The 19,602-nt window shown below is 49.8% G+C and overlaps 1 protein-coding gene across 23 annotated transcripts in view; it reads left to right on the top strand.

Moving 5' to 3' along the window:
- LOC142076657 (uncharacterized) overlaps nucleotides 1-19,602 on the top strand; it is a 30,908-nt gene that overhangs the window by 6,696 nt on the left and 4,610 nt on the right. For 2 of the 23 annotated variants that reach the window (XM_075138976.1, XM_075138977.1), the window contains 6 exons: nucleotides 2,080-2,131; nucleotides 2,698-2,889; nucleotides 3,085-3,196; nucleotides 3,384-3,582; nucleotides 9,196-9,263; nucleotides 15,016-15,154. In XM_075138976.1, the coding sequence (XP_074995077.1) occupies nucleotides 15,059-15,154 (96 nt within the window). In that variant the 5' untranslated portion in view covers nucleotides 2,080-2,131; nucleotides 2,698-2,889; nucleotides 3,085-3,196; ... (1 more) ...; nucleotides 9,196-9,263; nucleotides 15,016-15,058. Of the gene's footprint in view, nucleotides 1-2,079; nucleotides 2,132-2,697; nucleotides 2,890-3,084; nucleotides 3,197-3,383; nucleotides 3,583-4,801; nucleotides 4,844-6,585; nucleotides 7,837-9,195; nucleotides 9,264-15,015; nucleotides 15,155-18,267; nucleotides 18,436-19,159; nucleotides 19,538-19,602 lie in introns of those variants that run through there. The other 21 variants (XM_075138981.1, XM_075138979.1, XM_075138978.1 and 18 more) reach the window with 21 other exon arrangements.

Below are 19,602 nucleotides of genomic sequence, written 5' to 3'. Positions count from 1 at the left end.
TGAGTCAATTTCGCCAAATTCTTTGGGCGGGATATTCCATTCTTTACTCCTTACAAAATTAATTGTTGATACTGTTTAATCATCAATTTACCATCATTACTATTAGGATTCCAATTTGGGTCTTGAGTTGGCATAAAATGAGCAGGACCTTCTCTTGCATTTATTCTTTCATTTTCCATATTTGCTTTTTCTAATACTACCCTCTTTTCTTCAGGAGTAAACAAATTATTCAAAAGAATTTGAATATCTTTCCAATCTGGATTATGATTTTCAATAATTGTTCGAAAGGATCTATACACCTTTTCTGGATTCTCTCTGTATGATCCTGCTAATTCTTTCCAATTCATTAAATCAGAAGTTGTAAATGGTACTTTCACAAATACTGGCTCCCCCCTTGGGCCCACTGCCTGGCGAAGGGGTGCTAACAATACAGACCCTTGCTGGGTTCTAGTCCTGCCGGCTATCGGACTAAAAGTATTGCTTCCTCTTGCTTCGGTTTCAGAAGTTTCATTTTTACTTGGTGGTACTAACATTTGTGTATCCTCCTCTTCTTCTCCTAGTTTTAAACATCATTTTCCTATGCTACATGCAGAACAACAGTGCACTTTTGGTTCCTTATTTTCCATCATCATCATCATCACATTAGAATCTAAACCTAAAAGTTTACATTTTTTTTTTTCCGAATTTCATAATCGAAAAGATTATGAAAAAAGAAAAGAAAGAAAAAAAAAAACAAAACAAAAAGAAAAAAAAAACAAATTACATAAGGTACCTCATAACATTATTGTAAAATAGTATTATATTGCAAGGTTCCCAATTCTGGCCATTTTTCCTCATCTTCTAATTTATACATTGGCCACCATTTAGTACAATATTCAATTAATTTATCCTTTCTCAAAGGATCACCCCCAAATTTTCCCCAATGTTTAATGATGCATCCTAAGGGGGAACAAGGTGTTACTTTTGATGGTTGAGCTCCCATATCTTTACCAAAAAAGAACGTTCTTTACCACAACTTCATATACTCCAGTCGTCACTGTCAAACGCATATGAATATACCGGTTTACCCCTGGCGCCTACAACTTCATATACTCCAGTCGTCACTGTCAAACGCATATGAATATACCTCTTTACCTGTGGCCACAATTCCTTACCAAATGCATGCACAGTTTTATACTCCAGAACAATATCTCATTTACCTTAGCGTTGCACCGTTGAGTCGCTCACCTGCTCTGGTCGGGGAGAATACTCACGGAGTCCCCGATCAAAAGGTCGGTGCGCGCTGGAGTCCAGAGAGCAGGGTCTCCCCACCAAGAGCCGACAAGTCGATCCGGGCAAGGCTTCCCAGCAGTCCCACCTGGATCGCCAAAAACTGTTGTCCGAAAAGCGGATTCGTGCCCGGCGTGCAAGTAACCAATTCCACACGCTCAGGAGAGATATTGTTGTATTCAGGCCTGGGTGCTCGGTGGACTTGCCACAAATCAAGCACACCTGGTCTAGTCACCTTTCTGTTTATATCCATGCTTCTCATACATATTTTAAATTTCCTTGTTACATATTCATTACATTTCCGAGAACTAATTATAATATTACATCATCTTAAACACATGCGCACTAAAACCTTTAGGGTCTTCTTGGGGGTCTCGGGTGGTCTCTGGTGGTCGGTAGGGTAGTGAACTCTTCATGAACTTACTTCCTCTTTACCTTATAGGGTCGCAATTTGTCCCTGAGCCATGCTTGGACCACGTCTGTTTATAGTTTCCATAGCTAAAATTAATTATCACTACTTCTAAAACACACACCTGTTAGTTACCTAACTTCTAAGCAACAAGTCTTCATTGTTTAAAATTACAGAAGCGAGCAATATAGAATCCACAACAAACTAAACTATCTATCACCATAGTGTTCTTAAATTAAAACATATACATCTTGATCTCCTCCAATCAAACACCCACTCAGTAGCTTCATCATTCTGGTTTCTTATTAACTGGTCTTTTAACCCAGTTCTGGGTGAGGGCTATACACAGGATGATAACACTTTGAAGATTAATGTTGATTAAGATTAACATTAACACTTAGGCTGGCTGGGTTAAGTTGGTTTACTGCACAGTTGGTTGAATGGAGGAAAACAGTAAGCTCCGCTATTGCCTTTGGCGTTTTCTCTTTACTGTGTAGCTCGTTTAAGTTATCTTCTCATGACCTGGCAAGCAGAAGCTTTGGCTTCATTCTAGGCCTTGGTCTAACAGTCACGAAAATCAATGTTGGAAGTCTTTCTGAGGTTTGGTTCAGGCCCCTATATGCATTTTATAAAAGTGCTTCTTGGCCACTGTTTAACTTTTTACATGGGTTTGTTTTCGTTTATCTTGAGTGTTGAAACTCTGAAAGGGGCCGATGAGTTGCCCTCGCTCAGTTTGCTCCCTCCCCTTCGGGGAGTGCGGTTAATGTTTGCTTCTTGGCTTTGCAGAGAACAAAATCCATTAATACACCACCTCACTTGAATTGCTCTTGTTGGGAACCGATTAGAAGCTTATTGCTGCCTCATCTCGCAAATGGCATGCGTTCTGGTTCTCATTTGTTGAGCAGCCTGTCGGCTTGTCAAATGACTCCGCAGAACAATTCGATTACTCCAAGCAGCGATGCTGATACGAAGAGCTTACGTACTTCACTGCTAGCGATTCTGTGCTTTTCCCTCTGCAGGCGGGAAAGGTGATTCCTGAGTGGGCTGTGGCTTTAACCAGGGAGGGCAAAGCTGCTTCTCTGTGTATTTCCTTTCCGCCTCTTCCCTTAGCCCCTCCCCTCCCTTCCCCTCTGTGAGGCTGGTTTTGTGGTGTGCCTTCACTGGTGGAACGAGCTCCCACACGAAACGGAGGGAAGGAGGAAAGGGGCAAGGTGAGAGGTGTCGCAGTCCTTAGTTTGTAGATTTAATACCTAGGCCCTATTCCGAAAATACGGCACGTATGTGGGTCAGTGGTCCCTGCAGATTTTTATTATTTATAGCCATTTCTATAAATACAGGACTTCATAGAGCGGGTTCACAGGGTGCTGTGCTGCTTGTAAACGGAATCGTTTTTATCCTTGCTACAGTCTGGAGGTGGCAAGTGCCAGCTGACAGATTAAGACGGAAATGAAAGCGAGCAATACACATGCGACGGTGATCCTGCCACAAGGCAGATCTGTTAGAGAGAACGAGTGCAAGGTAAGGAGCATCATGCTGCATTTATTGCTAAACGTATGTTTTCATTTCATTCCAACTAGAAAGTAAATCAAGATATTTAAGGATTATTTACTGTACCAAATCCTCTTGCAAGCAGTGCACTCTGTTGCCCTGTGGATAGTCTAATGTCATGACTGGCATGACTGGTAATTTTCCTTTTCTTTTCTAGTGGAAGGATGCATTTATGAAGGCAAAGGCGGGGTACAAGCGGTGCCCCACAACAAACCGACCTGTGAAGACCCAGACATCCGCTGTTACAAACAGGAAAAAGCTATGGGCCTTGGCTTCAGACTCTGCAAAAGATTGACCAAGCCCGAGGAAAGTGACAAAAAGTGAAGCAATGCCACAGCGTCACTTCGGGATGGCAGGTGAGATTTCCATCCATGTTCCTCAAAGGTAGCAGCCTCGTTTTGTTTGAGGATGCGGCGCTGGAATCGAACTGCAAGACCAGTTTTCTTTACTGCACATGGTAGTGTAATGCAAATACCATTCGTGTCCCAGATTAAGTTGCCAAGGCTCTAGTTAAACCTCTGCATAACAACCTAAAATTGTCCTTAGTGCATGATTGCTTTCAAGAGTTGAGTCCAGATATGTGGCGTATCATAACCCATACCCCATGTGGGGTCTAGATTTGATGGATTTTTAATTCAGGCTTATCTGCTGTTAGAGATTTTCATTTTCTGGTCAAAAAGGAAGATGCTGATTGTGTGCATTCTTTTTCTCTTTCATGGAGTGTCGTACTATGTTTAGTAATTTGCTGTTTACAAAAATAATTTATGGGTGTCTGTGAAGTTGGGGGCGTTCTTGTGGATGAATGTAGCAGTGGAGCTCACTTTTTGTATTTAAATCAAGAGAAGCATAATTTAATTTCACATAAAACGTGCTCTTTTGCCCATTATGCCTTGGAGGGTTGGATTTCTAAGCTAAATACTGGCAGCTTAAGAACCTAGCAGTCAAGGTAGAAAATAAGTTTTCCCCCACCACCCTTTTTTCTTTTTTTTTTCTTCTTTGCGTTTTAAAGTTTCTAATCTTATAAACACTGATGTCTCTGAAACTTTGTCATGTCCCACCTAGTTTATGACAAGTGTGTGGCAGATAGGACTTTTCTGCTTGGTGAGATCGTGAGCTGGAGAGTGGAAAATGGTTTTATGGAACAAGTGTAAAAGGATAAAGATGGATAAAAAGGCTTGTACACCTTTTTGCCAGTTTAGTGGTATGAAAATTCCTGTGATGAAATTCCTTCTGGCTATGAAGGAGCTGCGAAATGTGATCAAAAGAAAGTTTTTCGTGCTATATGGATATGATATATGGGAGACGAGTTCTAAAAATCTCAAGCCCCTTCCTTCATCCCGTTCTGCTTTTTCTGTCCGAGGAGTAACTTTTATGCTCCTAAAGGTTTATTGACTTAACAGAAAGAACAAGTAGTAGGTCTTGGTCTGGCTGGCTGCTGTCCCCCACCGCTCCTGCTGGGATATCCAACTGTAGAGCTTCTGAGTACAGAGAGATCTTGAATCAACACCTGCCAAAGCAGAGGACAGAGAACTTAAGAATTCATTAGAAACTCATCTAATCCGTTGTTTTATCTAGAGCGCCATTCATTTCTGAAGAAGGCCCTCTTTTGTGCTACAGGTGGGTTTTGGTTGTTTTTTTTTTCTAATTATTAATTAATTTAGTTCCTGCAGACTGAGTCAGTGAGCACAGTAATTCACAGGGTCTCAGTCCAGTCCTCACGCCAATGAAGGCTGGCTGTTTCATGAGTATAACAATAGCCCATAAAATAACGACAGCTTCTGACAGAGATGTTGGCAGCATCTAAAGCATGGCAAGTCTGCCGTGCCAAATGGATTCCTGTTTTGTCCCCTATATACCAGTTCGTGGTAAATATGTTTTGTTGTATTCTTCTCCCCTCGACTTCACGTGATAGTTCAATCCAAGTCTGACCCTTCTATCCAGTACAACCTCTTTTAAAACCCAGGCTGCGTGCTAACTGATGAACGAAAATGTAGCTGAGCAAGCGTAGAAATGCAGCAGACTGTCTTGCATCTTCAAGGCAGATCGCTTCCTTAGGAGAGGGATTATAGGATTCCAGAATAAATCCAGGAAATCTGTTTTGCTTGTTGGTAGTTGTTAATCCTGTCTTGATTGCTTTCTACATATTCCATTTCATTTTGGAAGATGTAATAGAGAGAGAGTAAGATCTTCCTTTCTTTTCCTTTAGTCCCACACAGGCCATCTCTCTCCTTTATTTTTGGCATTCCAATAGTAACCACCCCACTTTTCAGTTTCTCACGTTGACCTATGATTGTGTCAAGAACCTGAGGTGTGGCACCAGCACTGGGCTTCTGACCTGCAGACCCGCTAGTGGTGTCCCTGCTCATCCAGCCAGGAAGTTGTAACTGAGCATGTTTTTCTCATGACGTGGCTCACCTGTGATACGTGAGGGCGTAAGGCAAAGACAAGCGCTGTTTGCAGGTGAGCGTGACCGTTGCAGCATCTACCCTCAGAGCTACAGAGCTAAGTGGGCAACAGCTTTCCTCGGCAAATGTGCAAGATTGCCAATACTTTCACATTTCTGCATCAGAAGAAAAGCATCTGGCCAAAAAGCTCTTTAGTGAGGCAAAGGGTGGAAAAAAGACACTTCCTGGAGGAGCCAATACCCTGACAGAGATGCAATTTTTATGTTTAGAAAGAAGCTTCATTCTGCACCCAGGTGAAAGTTAATTGAAACTGGTACCTGCTGGCCGCCTTTCTGCTTAGGTCTTCCTCAGTTCTTTCTTTCCTCCGACTGAAGAATTGCAGTGATGAACGAGCCAGCCTGCTGAGTTTCTAACCAGACCAATCCTAACAAAGAATGTCATTCCCAGGTAGTGAGGTGGTTGTAAGCTTCATCAATAGTAAAAGCTGTTGAGATAGTCACGAATCATCTCCCATTCTGCAAGTCAAATTCTTGACTGTTTTCTCACTACTGTTGATTTAACTATAACGGGCTTTAAAAGAGCACTTAAAATTCGTAATTTTCGTACCCGTAAGTTCTTGGTGCCATAACAGAAACGTTGTGCTGAGAAGGCAGTGTAAACATATGGCAATGTTTGTATATGTTGTGTGTTTGTGTATATGTGGTGCCGTCGACAACGCCTGAGGGACAGGATGCTATCCAGAGGGACCTGGACAAGCTCGAGAAGTGGGCCCGTGTGAACCTCGTGACGTTCAACAAGGCCAAGTGCAGGGTCCTGCACCTGGGTCGGGGCAACCCCCGGTATCAATACAGGCTGAGGGATGAAGGGATTGAGAGCAGCCCTGCCGAGAAGGTCTCGGGGGTACTGGTGGACGAAAAGCTGACAAGAATTTTAGAGCCCTAAGCTGGGTGTTCTTCAGGTGGCCAAAACTGAGGAGGGGGAAGAAGACCTACAGGTAGCTAAAGGGAAGCACAGGAGAGCAGCTGGGAGCCAACAGTGTGATGTGGGCATAAGGAAGTGCTCCACTGCAGTGTGTCAGGCAAAGTATTTTCAGGAACTGTGGAGAAGAGCTAATGCCATTGCACAGAGCCCAGCTCATCTGACGGGGTTGCTCTGCTGGTCCTTCACGTACAAGAAAGATGAACTCCCCCTGGAATAACTGGAGAGGAGAGCTGCAGGGATTGCTGGGACATGGGAGATGGAGGTGCGTGATGGCATCAGGAGTTCTTGATTTGCTTCGGCTAGAAAAGCAAGTGGGAGAAGAGTGGGGTGACTCCTGTAAATGCAGAAGAGGGAAATACCATTTAGGGAGAGCAGTTACTAAGCCTGAAGGTGTGGGCACCAGAGAAAATGCGTGCCGCCTGGCCCTGAGTAAATTTAAGCTGAAAACTGGAAGAAAACTCTTTAAGGCTTAGAAGGTTTGGGTTCTGCAACAGCCTTCCAGTGGAAATAAAGAAAGTAGAAAGCACCCAGCCAACCCCTTATTGCTTAACATGGAGTTCAGTGAGTTTATGATGGGCCCGGAGATCTCTTCCAATCTCTCCTTCCTCCAAATTAACTGCCTCTTCAGGCATTGTCTTTCAAGATATGTGTTCCCTGTTCACTTTTTAATTGCTCTCCTGTCCTCTTGTTTGAAGGACTGAACTGTTGCTGATCGAGTATTTTGATGGCAAAAAGTGCTATGCTGGCAGGATCGCTTCACTTGTGGGTTGTGCTTAGGTGCTTGCTGACCCTTCCCATTTTCTGTCCCCATTTCTGTCCCCATCACTTCTTGTTACTAGATCCTTTGATAGTGCCTTGTCTCTTTGCAGACGCTTAATACCTTTTGTTCCCTTTTTTATTTAAAAGAAAGAAATCTAAAACTAAAAAAACCAAACACCCCCCCCCCCCTTCTACCTGTTTGTCACAGTAAGGGAAACAATTAATTCCAGTTGAACATTGGGTTTGAAGCCAGATGCTCTTTAGGCTGTATTCTTAAGATAATGAGCCACTCTTCTATGCTAGAGTTAGTGGATGAGCTTGGTTTATTCATATTGCTTTCTTCTGCTTCTGTTTACTGCTGCTCTAAGAGAGTACTGAAAAAACCTACCCCGCGTATGTTAGCGTGAGGTGCTGTCTGAGGGAAAACTTGTGGCAGCACCTGTGGTATTGAATTAAACAGCACCGGTGAGTGTTCCCGTGAACTGGACCTTGATCATCTGCAGTGCTAAATCGCTTGGAGGTTTACAGGTACAGGTTTGTCCCACGTCAGCTGGAAAGCTCCGCAAATTCCTCGGCACCACTCACGAGTGGGAATGGGCCAGGGGATTTCCCCGTGGGCATTTTGGATGCAGTTACCCTGCATCCAAATTTTGCACAACAAAACGCAACCAGATGGACAAGGGTAATTGTGCCAGTTGGCCTCCATTCCAGGGAATGGTCCCGGGCACGTGTAATTTATGGTTGTAGAGAGAGTTTTTGTATAGTTCCGGGAAAGGAAATTGGAAAACGTGAGTGCATGCTTAGTGAGACCTGGGGAAGGTTACTTATCTTTGGTGTCTGATCATTAGTGAAGTTGGTGTCTCAGCAATACAGCGAGGATAACGCTTCCCTTTCTCTCACACTGTGGCTGTTGTGCGAGACGTTTGGGCCACAGACTGTCTCCCTCTCTCTAAATGACACTCTGTTAAATTGGGCCCCTGCATTGCTTCCAAGGCACTCCCCCAAAACCAGACATTTAGTCTTCATAACGATGAAGAGCAACCACCGTTCTGAGTGGAAAAGCCACTCCCTGAGTCGTGCAGTGCCAGTGTTCGTTGCTTTCTCTTCTTGTCATTTTCTGAGCTCCTGAAGTGCAGGAAGGCTGGAGGCGAGAAGCTGTCAGCATCAAATACTCGGAGGAAGAACATTTATATCTCCATTTTACTCTCCTCAATTATAGACTGTATTGGCAGGGCAACAAGTAGGCAGGCAGGTTGCCTGGCCAGTGCCTGTGCGGTTCTGGCACAGAGGATCAAGCGCTTTGTGCTTCAGAGCTGTCAGGCTGGCACTTTTCACCACTCAATGCAGCTCTAGATTAAAGCTAAATGAAAATAGAAATTTTGCTTCAGAGCTTGACCGTGTCATTTTGTTCCATCCTTTTACTTGTTCAGTGGCTACGGAAGGGAGCCACTCCCTTGGTAGGAGCATCCACTGAGTTATGAACATGCGTGATATCAGAGCATCTTTGTGTATATTTATGCATGAGATCATTACAGCTGCTGTTTTAAAGATCTCTGTAGTACATGAAACCTTTGGCAGTAAAATTGTAAATCCACGCAATGGTGTGTTAAGCACACAAATCCAATTAAATCCTTTAAAGAGCCTTGAAAGCCTCTCCCAGAGAGTACAGAAATGGTTATTTGTGATTCTCTTGAGCTGCCTTTTATGGCAGCTTGCTTAGAGTGTCTGTGGCAAGTAGTCTTCTGGGGGCTTAACGCTGCAAATGGTAGGTTCTTTAAACAAGCAAATGGATAAACTTAAGACTTGGTTTTACTCTTTTAACAGCTCCTACCCAAATGGGAGGCCTGAGTAGGCCGCTTTTAGCAGGGGAACATGCCCTGACTGCGCAAGAGGTAAGGAACTCTCTTCTCTCCCTTACCGCGAGCCCTCAGTTTAAAGAGAGCTCTGAAGAGGAATGTTTGACCAGTGGGAAGTGAAATTTAAGATACACACCTCAGGTGGGACGGAAGTGTGAGGCCTGTGGCGGTCACGGACGCTTCTGTCCTGGGCTGTGAGCTGTGCAAATGCCAGCAGAAAGCTCTGGGAACGCTTTGTGCATAGGCCAAAGCGTTCCTGCTGCTACCCCAAGTGTCGCCAGCCCGAGCCCTCACATCTGGAGACCGATGTTTCACGCCAGCAGGCCAGGGGAAGGTAGAGTTGCCTCCCCTCCGACACGAGGCTGCCACGCTTTGGAGCAGGCATGCTCTGGGGGGGGGTCAGACCAGGTGTCTTTGCTGTCTTCTGGCCTTCATGTGGTTCTCATGCTCCTGGACAGCCCCATGTCTGCTGACAGTCTTTCATAAATGGGGATTTGGAGAAGTGGAAGTTGTTTCTCCCTCCTGGTGGGAGCACGCACCGGGGCTTTGTTGCCAGAGAATCAAGTGGGGAGCGCTCCTGGTTGGATGCAGCTCCCTTGGCAGATGCTTGTGCTCGTCTCTCGGCCCCGAGGTCTGATTTGTGCCTTCCCCCCACCCCAGCTGTGCTGCCGGCTCTTGTGAAATGGGGGTACCGAGGGCAGATGGTTTTACCACAGCCAGGAAGTTCCAGTCAACCCGTCAGGGAGGTTTTCTTCCTGGTTCTTGCAGTTACAGATTTTCAAACAACCCAGCAAAGAAGTTTTCCAAGGAAACGTGACCAAGGGAAGTGCAGGGTTGAGCTCTGATTGCTCTCTGTGTGGATTGTGTCTGTCCCTGTCCTCAGCCAGGCACGCAGGATCTTTCAGATGAGGAACAGGACTATTCCAGGCTGAAGCGAGCAATCAGGATCCCAGCTGTGTTTTGTTTAAGGCCATCAGGTGGAAGTGTGCGGTTGGAGCCTTCTTGGTCGCTTACCCTTTGATTTCAGTGCTGTCCTCAAGTCCGAATCTTGCAGTGTTTTTGCTGAGGACTAAAAATGAAAGGGATAAAGCAGATCGTCCTCACGCACCTACGCACCTTCCCCCCAGCTCAAGGTGAACAGACAAAATCTCTGGGCTACGTTGTTTTATTAAACGTGTATCAGATATGCAGCATCAGGGGAGTTGTGTACAGCAAATGGCTGCAGGTGCCTGGGGCTTGACCAGCGTCACCTGGAAGGGAAAAAGGAAAAAAGGTGACTGTGGGGACTTGTGACCACGTATATTTATTTGTAATTTCTCATTGTACATTGCTGTATGCGTGCTTTGGAACATTTAGCGCTCAATACTTCCTCCTGTCCTCCCCCTCTTCCTCCTCCTGATCGTCTTCCTGCACCTCCTGTTCCTACTCCTCTTCATTGTCATCCTGTTACCCTCCTTCTCCTCCTTCTGTCTGTCCTCCTGTTTGTCGTTGCTGTAGTTGTCCTCATCCTCCTCCTCTTCCTCCCCCTTCCTCCCACTCGTCCCCAACTTCATCCTAATCCTCCTTCTCCTGTTAGTCATCCTTGTTCTCCTGTCATCCTCTTGCTCATCCTCTTCCTGTTTCTCCTCCTTCTTCTCCTCTTCCCCCCCGCCTCCTCCACCACCTCCTCTTTGTTCTGTTCCTCTTCATCCTGTATGTCATCCTCCTTTCCTTCTCTTCGTCTTCCTCCTCCTCATATTCCCTTTCCTCTTCATTCTCCTTCTCCTTTTCCTTCCTCCTTCTCCTCCTCCTGCCCCTCTACCTCCTCCTCCTCATCATCCTCTTCCTCCTCTTTTTTTCTCTTCTTTCTCATGTTTGTCCTCCTCGTGTCCTGTATCTTGTTCCTCTATCTTCTGTTCCTCCTCCTGCTCATCCTTCTTCTCTTCCTATTCTTCCTCCTGCTCCTAGTCCTGTGCCACGTGTTCCTCTTCTGACTGTTCCTCGTGTTCCTCCTCTATCTCTTCTTTCTCCTCCTCTGGCTCCTCCTCATGTTCTTCCTCTTCCTTCTTTTTTTCTCTTCTTCCTCCTTGTTCTCATTCTCTTTCTATGTTCCGTGTCCTCTTCACCCCCTTCCTCCTCCTCCACCTGCCATCCACCAGTTCATCCCGTTTGTCGTCCTTCTTTTTCTCCTCCTCCTGTTTGTCCTCCTGTTAATTCTCTGTGACGGGGTCATCACAACCTGGTTGGTTGGGTGCCTGGGACTCAGTGATAGGTAAAGGGATTCCCCAGGTAGAAATGGGTTTCCATATGTCCTTTTCTCATGTCAACGTGAGAAAAACAACAGACTGACAATGGGGGTTTTAAAGGGTTTGTGGGTTGGAGAGAGCAGGAAAATGGGCTCATTCCACTGGGCATCGGGTGGGTACCTGCCCGATATTAAAGCGTCTTTATGTAAGTGCTGCTAGTTTTGGGTCTGTAGGGCAGGTGGAAGACCCAGGCAACTCCGTGAGGTTCACACCATTCCCGTGCAATTTTATGTGTTGTATCAAGGCGGAAAACTTCTGCCCTGCAAGAGAGGAAGGTGCCATTTGTCATTTCCTCCACAAATTAGCCCTTGGAGGAGAAGAGGGGAAAAGTGCTGCTGGACTTTATAGACGGTGCTCTGTGTGCTGCTGCACTTCCCTGTTCTGTGGCAGGGTCATCAGAACCGGGTTGGCCGGGTGCCTGGGACCTTCAAGGCCTGTAAGGAGGGAAGAAGTCAGCCAGGCACCCGGGAAACTTGAGGACGATAGGGAGAGGGAGAAGTCGTCTGCCTGGTGCACAGGACCTTCAGGGCCTGATGAGGAGGGCAAAGGGGACTGCTAGGTGACCAGCTCGGTCACAGGGCATGGCTCTTTGCCTCATAAAATGGGGTTCGTTATGCTAACCATATTACCAGGGGTCAGGAGCAGGGGGGACCGGTCACAAGTGCAATTGTTAGTTGCCTTTCTGAAGTACTGGGGTGGCAGCAATGCAGGGCTCAAATACCAGGTTAGGCTCGAGGCCACTCGTGTTCTCCTGGTTCTCCCAGGCAAAAGACAGGTGGAGACGTAGCCCTGCCTGCAGCTTTTCTGAAGGGAGTGCAGCAGCTCTTGCCAGTTGCCAAGGCACGGGGTGGCTCCAGCCCCTACAGCCTCGGAGTCAGTATCAACTGTGCTGGCTCCAGCTTCAAAGGCTCAGGTGTTGGCCAGGGACTCAGGTCATTGGGCGAAACATTCATTTCCTCAGTTAACTCTGCTTTTCCGTCTGCAGAAATGGCTGTAGATTCACCGAACCAAACACCGTTTTTCAAGTGGGCACTTCTGTCTGTAAACCGTACTCCTAAAGTATTACTGGGGTCGAAAGGGGGAGAGCATCTTGCATAGGAGAGGATGGCGCATCGCTCTCATATTCTTGAGGCAGTCCTACTCGAGTTATGCTTTCAGTGGGAGCCCTTCCTGAACGATCATTTCCTGGGGGTACAGCGCGATGATGGAGGTAAAGTGTCCCGCGCCGAATGGTAGGCTTCTGGGGCACCCCTGGGGCAATTCTCGGCCTTCGAGGACAACTTTCAGGATGGGGAGAGGATGTCACGAAAAAAATGACACTGCCGTACGAGCTACAGATACTTCAGCCAGCAGTGACATAAACACATGCACAAGCCAGGTTCCCGCGCCGGCCGTACGAGCTACACAGCCACCAGTGACATCAGAGCAGCACCTAGGCCAAGTTCCCGCACCTCCTAGATCAGCTAGTCAGCCAGCCACGACATCACAAGCCCCTGCACAAGCCAGATCCCCACACCTGCCCTATCAGGAACTGTGCCACAAGTGACATAATCGCATCCACAAGCCGGGTTCCGCGCCTGCCCTATCAAGTACTAAGCCAGCAGTGACATCAGCACCTGCACAAGCCAGGTTCCTGCGCTTGCCATATGAGATCCATAGTCACCAGTGACATCAAAACAGCAGCATCAGCCTGGTTCCCGTGCCTGCCATAACAGCTCGTCAGCCACCCGTGACATCACAAGCACCAGCACGAGCCAGGTCCCCGCACCTGTGCCACTAGCTGATATGGCAAGCGTGGGAACCCGGCTTGTGCAGGTGTTGATGTCACTTGTGGCCCAGTTCCTGATGGGGAGGCATGGGAACTTTGCTTCTGCAGGTGCTTGTGATGTCACGGGTGGCTGACTAGCTGATAGGGTAGGTGTGGGAACCTGTCTTGTTGAAGTGCTTGAGAGGTCACTGGTGTTTGAGTAGCTGATTGGGCAGGTGAGGATTGGGGGTAAAAGGGTAAGGGGGACCCTCCCGTTGAGGAACCTCGTGACTCAAGGGGAGGGTCTCCCTTGCCCTTTTCATAGAATCATAGAATCATTAAGGTTGGAAAAGACCTCTAAGATCATCGAGTCCAACCATCAACCCAACACCACCATACCCACTACACCATGTCCCTAAGCGCCTCATCTACACGTCTTTTAAATACTTCCAGGGATGGTGACTCCACCGCTTCCCTGGGCAGCCTGTTCCAAGGCCTGACCACTCTTTCAGTAAAGAAATTTCTCCTAATGTCCAGCCTAACCTCCCTTGGCACAACTTGAGGCCGTTTCCTCTCGTCCTATCACTAGTTACTTGGGAGAAGAGACCAACACCCACCTCACTACAACCTCCTTTCAAGTAGTTGTAGAGCACGATGAGGTCTCCCCTCAGCCTCCTCTTCTCCAGACTAAACAACCCCAGTTCCCTCAGCCGCTCCTCATAAGACTTGTGCTCCAGGCCCTTCACCAGCTTCGTTGCCCTTCTCTGGACACGCTCCAGCACCTCCTTGTCCTTCTTGTAGTGAGGGGCCCAAAACTGAACACAGGATTCGAGGTGCGGCCTCACCAGTGCCGAGTACAGGGGCACGATCACCTCCCTGCTCCTGCTGGCCACACTATTTCTGATACAGGCCAGGATGCCGTTGGCCGCCTTGGCCACCTGGGCACACTGCTGGCTCATGTTCAGCTGTCGACCAGCACCCCCAGGTCCTTTTCCTCCGGGCAGCTGTCCAGCCACTCTTCCCCAAGCCTGTAGAGTTGCCTGGGGTTGTTGTGGCCGAAGTGCAGGACCCAGCACTCGGCCTTGTTGAACCTCATACAGTTGGCCTCAGCCCATGGATCCAGCCTGTCCAGGTCCCTCTGCAGAGCCTTCCTACCCTCGAGCAGATCAACACTCCCGCCCAGCTTGGTGTCGTCTGCCAACTTACTGAGGGAGCACTCGATCCCCTCGTCCAGATCGTTGATAAAGATATTGAACGGGACCGGCCCCAGCACTGAGCCCTGGGGAACACCGCTCGTGACCGGCCGCCAACTGGATTTAACTCCGTTGACCACAACTCTCTGGGCTCGGCCGTCCAGCCAGTTTTTTACCCAGCGAAGAGTGCACCTGTCTAGGCCGTGAGCCGCCAGCTTCTCTAGGAGAATGCTGTGGGAGACAGCGTCAAAGGCCTTACTGAAGTCCAGGTAGACCACATCCACTGCCTTTCCCTCATCCACCAGGCGGGTCACCTGGTCATTTTATCCTCAGTCTCTGTACAAATCATTCCAACGCAACTCTGACACGATTTTCTCTGTGTATACTTAATCCATGTAATGAGTAATAGAGTGAACCTTGCCATCGAACTCTGTTAAGTCACGTTTCTATAAATTTCTATTAAAATCACCTTTTGCCGATCTCTTTGTCAGTGATCTTCCAAGCGGCCTTCAAACTACTCATTCATGACAGGAGGCACCGCCTGGTCGTCACTTGTCTTGCAGGAACAGGATTGAACAGCAGAAGGGAGGCAGGACGAGAGGACCCATGAGGTCAAAAAGCACATCAGACAGCTGGGACAGTCACGATGAGAGCAGAGGGAGAAGGAGGTGCAGGGGACCCGGCTGGGACAATGCTTCCGAGGTGACATCTGCCACACAAACACAGAGACAGACAGGGGCGTTGGGAGGTGGTGGCGTGGGTGAGAAAGGTGCCTGGGGGAGAGGGGAGCACGGGGAGATGGTGGAAAAGCCGGGGTGTTGGCAGTGAGGACACTCCTGCTGTGCAGGTGCTTGTGATGTCACTTGTGGCTGAGTGGGTGTTAGGGCAGGAGCAGGCCCCTGCTTTGTGCTGCTGCTTGTGATATTCCCAGGTAGTTGATAGGGCAGGAGAAAGACCCTGGCTTCTGCAGCTGCTTATGTTGTCGCTGATGGCTGAGTAGCTGATAGGCCAGGAGCATGTGCACTTGGTTGTGATGTCACCGGTGGCTTTGTAGCAGTTACAGCAGGAGCATGCAGCTGGCTCGTGCAGGTGCTTCTGATGTCATAGGTGGCTGAGTAGGCGGTAGGTTAGGAACAGGCCCCTGGCTTGTGCTGGTGCTGGTGTTGTCATAGGTGGTTGCGGAGGTGTGAGGCCAGGGGCCAGCCCCTGGCTTGTGCAGATTCTTGCGATGTCATAGGTGGATGAGTAGGTGATAGGGTAGGAGGAGGCACGTGGCTTGTTCATGTGCTTGTGAGGTCATATGTGCCTGAGTAGGTGATAGGGCAGGAGCCGGAACATTCTACGTGCAGCTGCTTATGGTGTCGCAAGTGCCTGAGTAGTTGATATGGCAGGAGCAAGCTCCTGGCCTGCGCAGGTACTTGTGGTGTCACAGGTGGCTGAGCAGTGATGGGGCAGGAGCAGGACCTGGCTTGTACAGCTGCTTCTGATGTCACTGGTGTGTAAGGAGCTGTTTGGGTATGAATGAACACCTGGCTTGTGCAGGCGCTTGTGATGTTAGCGGTGGCGCTGCAGCTCTTGGGGCAGGAGCATGCAGCTGGCTTCTCCAGCTTCTTGTGATGTCACATGTGCCTGAGGAGGTGAGAGGGCAGAAGCAGGCACCTGGCTTCTTGTTTCAGGAATTACGCAGCCGCCACCACGGTCTCATGGTAGGAATTATGCAGGTGCCACCTCAACAGGGCTCGGCCCTAGGTTCCTGCTCACAGAAGACAAGTCGCCAATCTGCTGAGTAAATAAGTGGTTTATTTATCTGACATGCAGAGCAGCTCGAGCTGGTTGCCTCCAAGGAGGGACCCCTACTGCAGATCGCAGACCCCTTACAGAGAGATTTCCCGAAACGTACCACCCCTCACCCGATCCCCAAGTCCAATCACTTAATTCTGGTCGGTGGTCTCTTGATTTCAATACTGGTGTTCCTGGTCGCTGGGCTGGCCTTCTTCTGAAGTTACCTCATTCTCTTGGAATTGTTTCCTTGGTCCTTTTCTTCTTCATTCTGCTTGCATCTGCCAGTTTCAGCTCGTTCTGTGGTTGCAACGTTCCTCCCCCAGTCAGCTCTCAGGATCCTCCTACTCCAGGCTGCCTTTAACCTCTCTCTGCCTCGCTCCTCTCCCCTCGGTGCCTGCAGGCAGTGCCCTCAGCCCTGCTGCGCTTTGCAGAGGAGCTGCTCCTGGGCAGAGCTGTCTCTCTGCAGCGCTGCCCACTTGCCGGGAGCTCCCTCCGTCCCGGGAGCCCAGCCCGGCTCAGCAGCAGAGGACCAGCCCAAGGCGTCACTTTTTCTTCCCCCTCTGGGCTCCCTTCAGGTGTCCCTGGGGCTCCAGGGGAACCTGCTGTGAAACAGGCCGAAGGCGTCACGGATGTTCCCTTCCTCGTCCAGGGAGAGAGATTTCTTTCCGGCAGTGTCGTTTCTCATCTCAGGGAAAAAACTGGGCATGAGAATTGCCTTTCCTTGTCCCGTCACTAGGCAGGACACCCAGACAGTGCCAGGGAGGGATCTCCTTTACCCCTGCGGAGGGAAGGGATTCAGCTGAGTCAATGAAGGCGCCTCCTCCTGTGTTTTCAGTCCTGGGGCCAGAAAGGGTCCTTGTCCCAGCTCTGATGCTAATTAATGGCGATGGAGGGCAGCAGTGAGCTGCTCGGACACAAACACCTGGTGACATGTGAGGTACTAGAGATGGTCCAAGATACGTGCAGGTAGCTGCAAGCTCTGCTGGAGCAACTCTGAGAGACCAGGCAACATCTGGGGGCATCTTCATGGAGGTTGTTGGGAAATTCCTCTGGCCAATTGAAATGGCAGCAGATGCCGAAATTTAGGGCAACTGAACCTTTTGCTATTCATCATGTTCAGGGCTTCATCACACATGACAGTAACTTGGAAAGACAAACGCCATGGCCTCGAACATACACCCCCCCACCACACCTTGCTCGTTCTTTCCCCAGCTTTTATTGCTGAGCACGACGTCATATGGTGTGGGATATCCCTTTGGTTTGTTGGGGTCAGCTGTCCCGGCCGTGTCCCCTCCCAGCTTCTTGCCCATCCCCAGCCAAGTTGCTGGTGGGTCAGCGTGAGAAACAGAAGCGGCCTTGATGCTGTGCAAGCCCTGTTCAGCGATAGCTAAAACATTGGTGTGTTATCAGGGCTGTTTTGGTCACAAATCCAACGCACAGCACCATCTGGGCTCCTAGGGAGAAAATTAACTCCATCCCAGCCAAAACCAGTGCGGTAAAGCTCATCCTACTCCTGCCACACAAGCGACACACAGCAGAGAGGAGTGTTCGGGCACGCTGGAGGGGCTGTTGCATCCCACAGGCCTTCAATCCCATCTCTTGCAACTGCCCAACCGCAGCCAACCCCCAAACCCCACCTGCCCAGACGGGCTCCCAATAGCAGAGACATGTTGGTGCAGGGGGCAGACAGGGTTTTTGGAACAGCAGTGGGGAGAAAGGGGATGACCATTTCCCAGGACAAGAGGGGAAATCTATCTCCTCTCTCCCCGTTTGTGCTGTCTCCCTGCTGGTGTCATAATGCACCTTCAAATGATGCGGGCTGATGTCACAGGGGGATGACCCACATCACCGGGAGGTCTCCCCAGCGCCGCGGCGGTGCCGGCACTTGCCGGCGAGGCCTGGGCGCTGCTGGGCACTGCTCAGGGGCTCCCCACTGCTGCCCTTCGGAGCTGCTCCAGAGCCAGGAGCGGGGTCGGGAGGCAGCGGGGCTGCGCTGGGGGACCCTCCCTGACAGGCAGCACCCTTGCTGACAGGCAGAGCAGGGGCACGTTGGAAAGGAATTTTGGGCGAGGAGCTGCGAAGAGCATCCCTTTCCCTGAGCTGAGGGCAAGCGGCAAGCGCGATGGAGGGCTGCTGCACCGTGGCCGTCGGCTTGGAGCTGAGCAGCTTGTTCCCCACACTCCTGCAGCTCTCCACCAAGGGTATGGGTTTTGGGAGCTCCTTCCCGAGGGGTCGCACCAGGGCTGTCAGCTGTCAAAAGCTGCAGCTGCTGGGGTGTGGGGGTGGCTGGACAGGGCTGGGGGCGGCCGCGAGAGCCCTGCTTGAGGATCCCACCGGGCTCGGGACAATGTGGCAACCAGGACTCCCGGGTCATGGTGCTGGGGCTGCCCTGAGCCCCAAGGCTCCCGTGGAAATGGCTCGGTCCCCTCACGAGGGGGGCTGCGCGGGGCCATGGGGTTCTGGCTCTGGGATGAAAAGGGATCCTGTGTCCCACGAGCTGGGGTGTCCTTCAGGTCCCACAGGGCTCTCACAAGCCAGCTGGAAATGCCTCTGCTGTAAATCAACCCTTTACCTTGAACTAGTCTCCTTTGGGAGAACCTCTGTTCCTTCCCAGGGGATCCTCTTGTGCCACCAGGCTGGCAGATCATGTCCTGGGCGCTGGGGTGCCATCGCTTTCTGGGGGTTAGATGGCCACAGCCCTGGTCCTGAGCCCTTCCCACCTCCCCATTTCTGCTCCAGCCCTGCCCCTGGAGCAGAGTAAGGCTGGCAGTCTGAAACTGGGGCACAGCCCAGCTCCGCAGCCGTGGCGGTGTTTGTCTGGGCTGTTTGTGGACACCTGCATCTGTCACCCCCTGGGCGAGGAGCTTGCCGAGAGGCTGTGAGCTGGCTGGCCCGGAGCCTGAGACCTCTTTCCCTTGTTTCCAGATGTTGTGTCTATCTGGGATGCTGTGTCTGCGTACATCCTGGGACAGCTGAAGCTGGACAAGGTGGGCTGGCGTCTTGGTCCTCCTTTGCCCTGGAGAGCCTGGACCCCGGGGAGTGATCCCTCCCTGAGCATCACAGCAGCACGCCGAGACAACCCCGTGTGCCCAGAGCTGCTTCTTGGTCAACCAGGAGGGAAACCAAGTCCAGATCTAGTCTGAGAAAGCATTTGGCACACGACAGGGCTTCACCCTTTGCTGTGGTCAGAGTGGAGAGACCAAGCAGAGAGACTGGGGATTATGCTGGGTCCGTGCCAAGAACGATTCCATAGGTATTCCCTGTGCTGGAAACGCCTGGGGTCTTCTCCAGCCAAGGGAGAAGGTTAGCAAATATGTTGAGGAGGGGAAGAAAACAAATGGAGAATGTGGGCCTTTTCCAAAGCTTTC

The sequence above is a fragment of the Calonectris borealis genome, unplaced genomic scaffold (assembly GCF_964195595.1).
Source record: "Calonectris borealis unplaced genomic scaffold, bCalBor7.hap1.2 HAP1_SCAFFOLD_77, whole genome shotgun sequence".
Taxonomy (NCBI): domain Eukaryota; kingdom Metazoa; phylum Chordata; class Aves; order Procellariiformes; family Procellariidae; genus Calonectris; species Calonectris borealis.
Note: the sequence above shows the minus strand (reverse complement) of the source record. Positions and strands in the feature narration are given on the sequence as shown.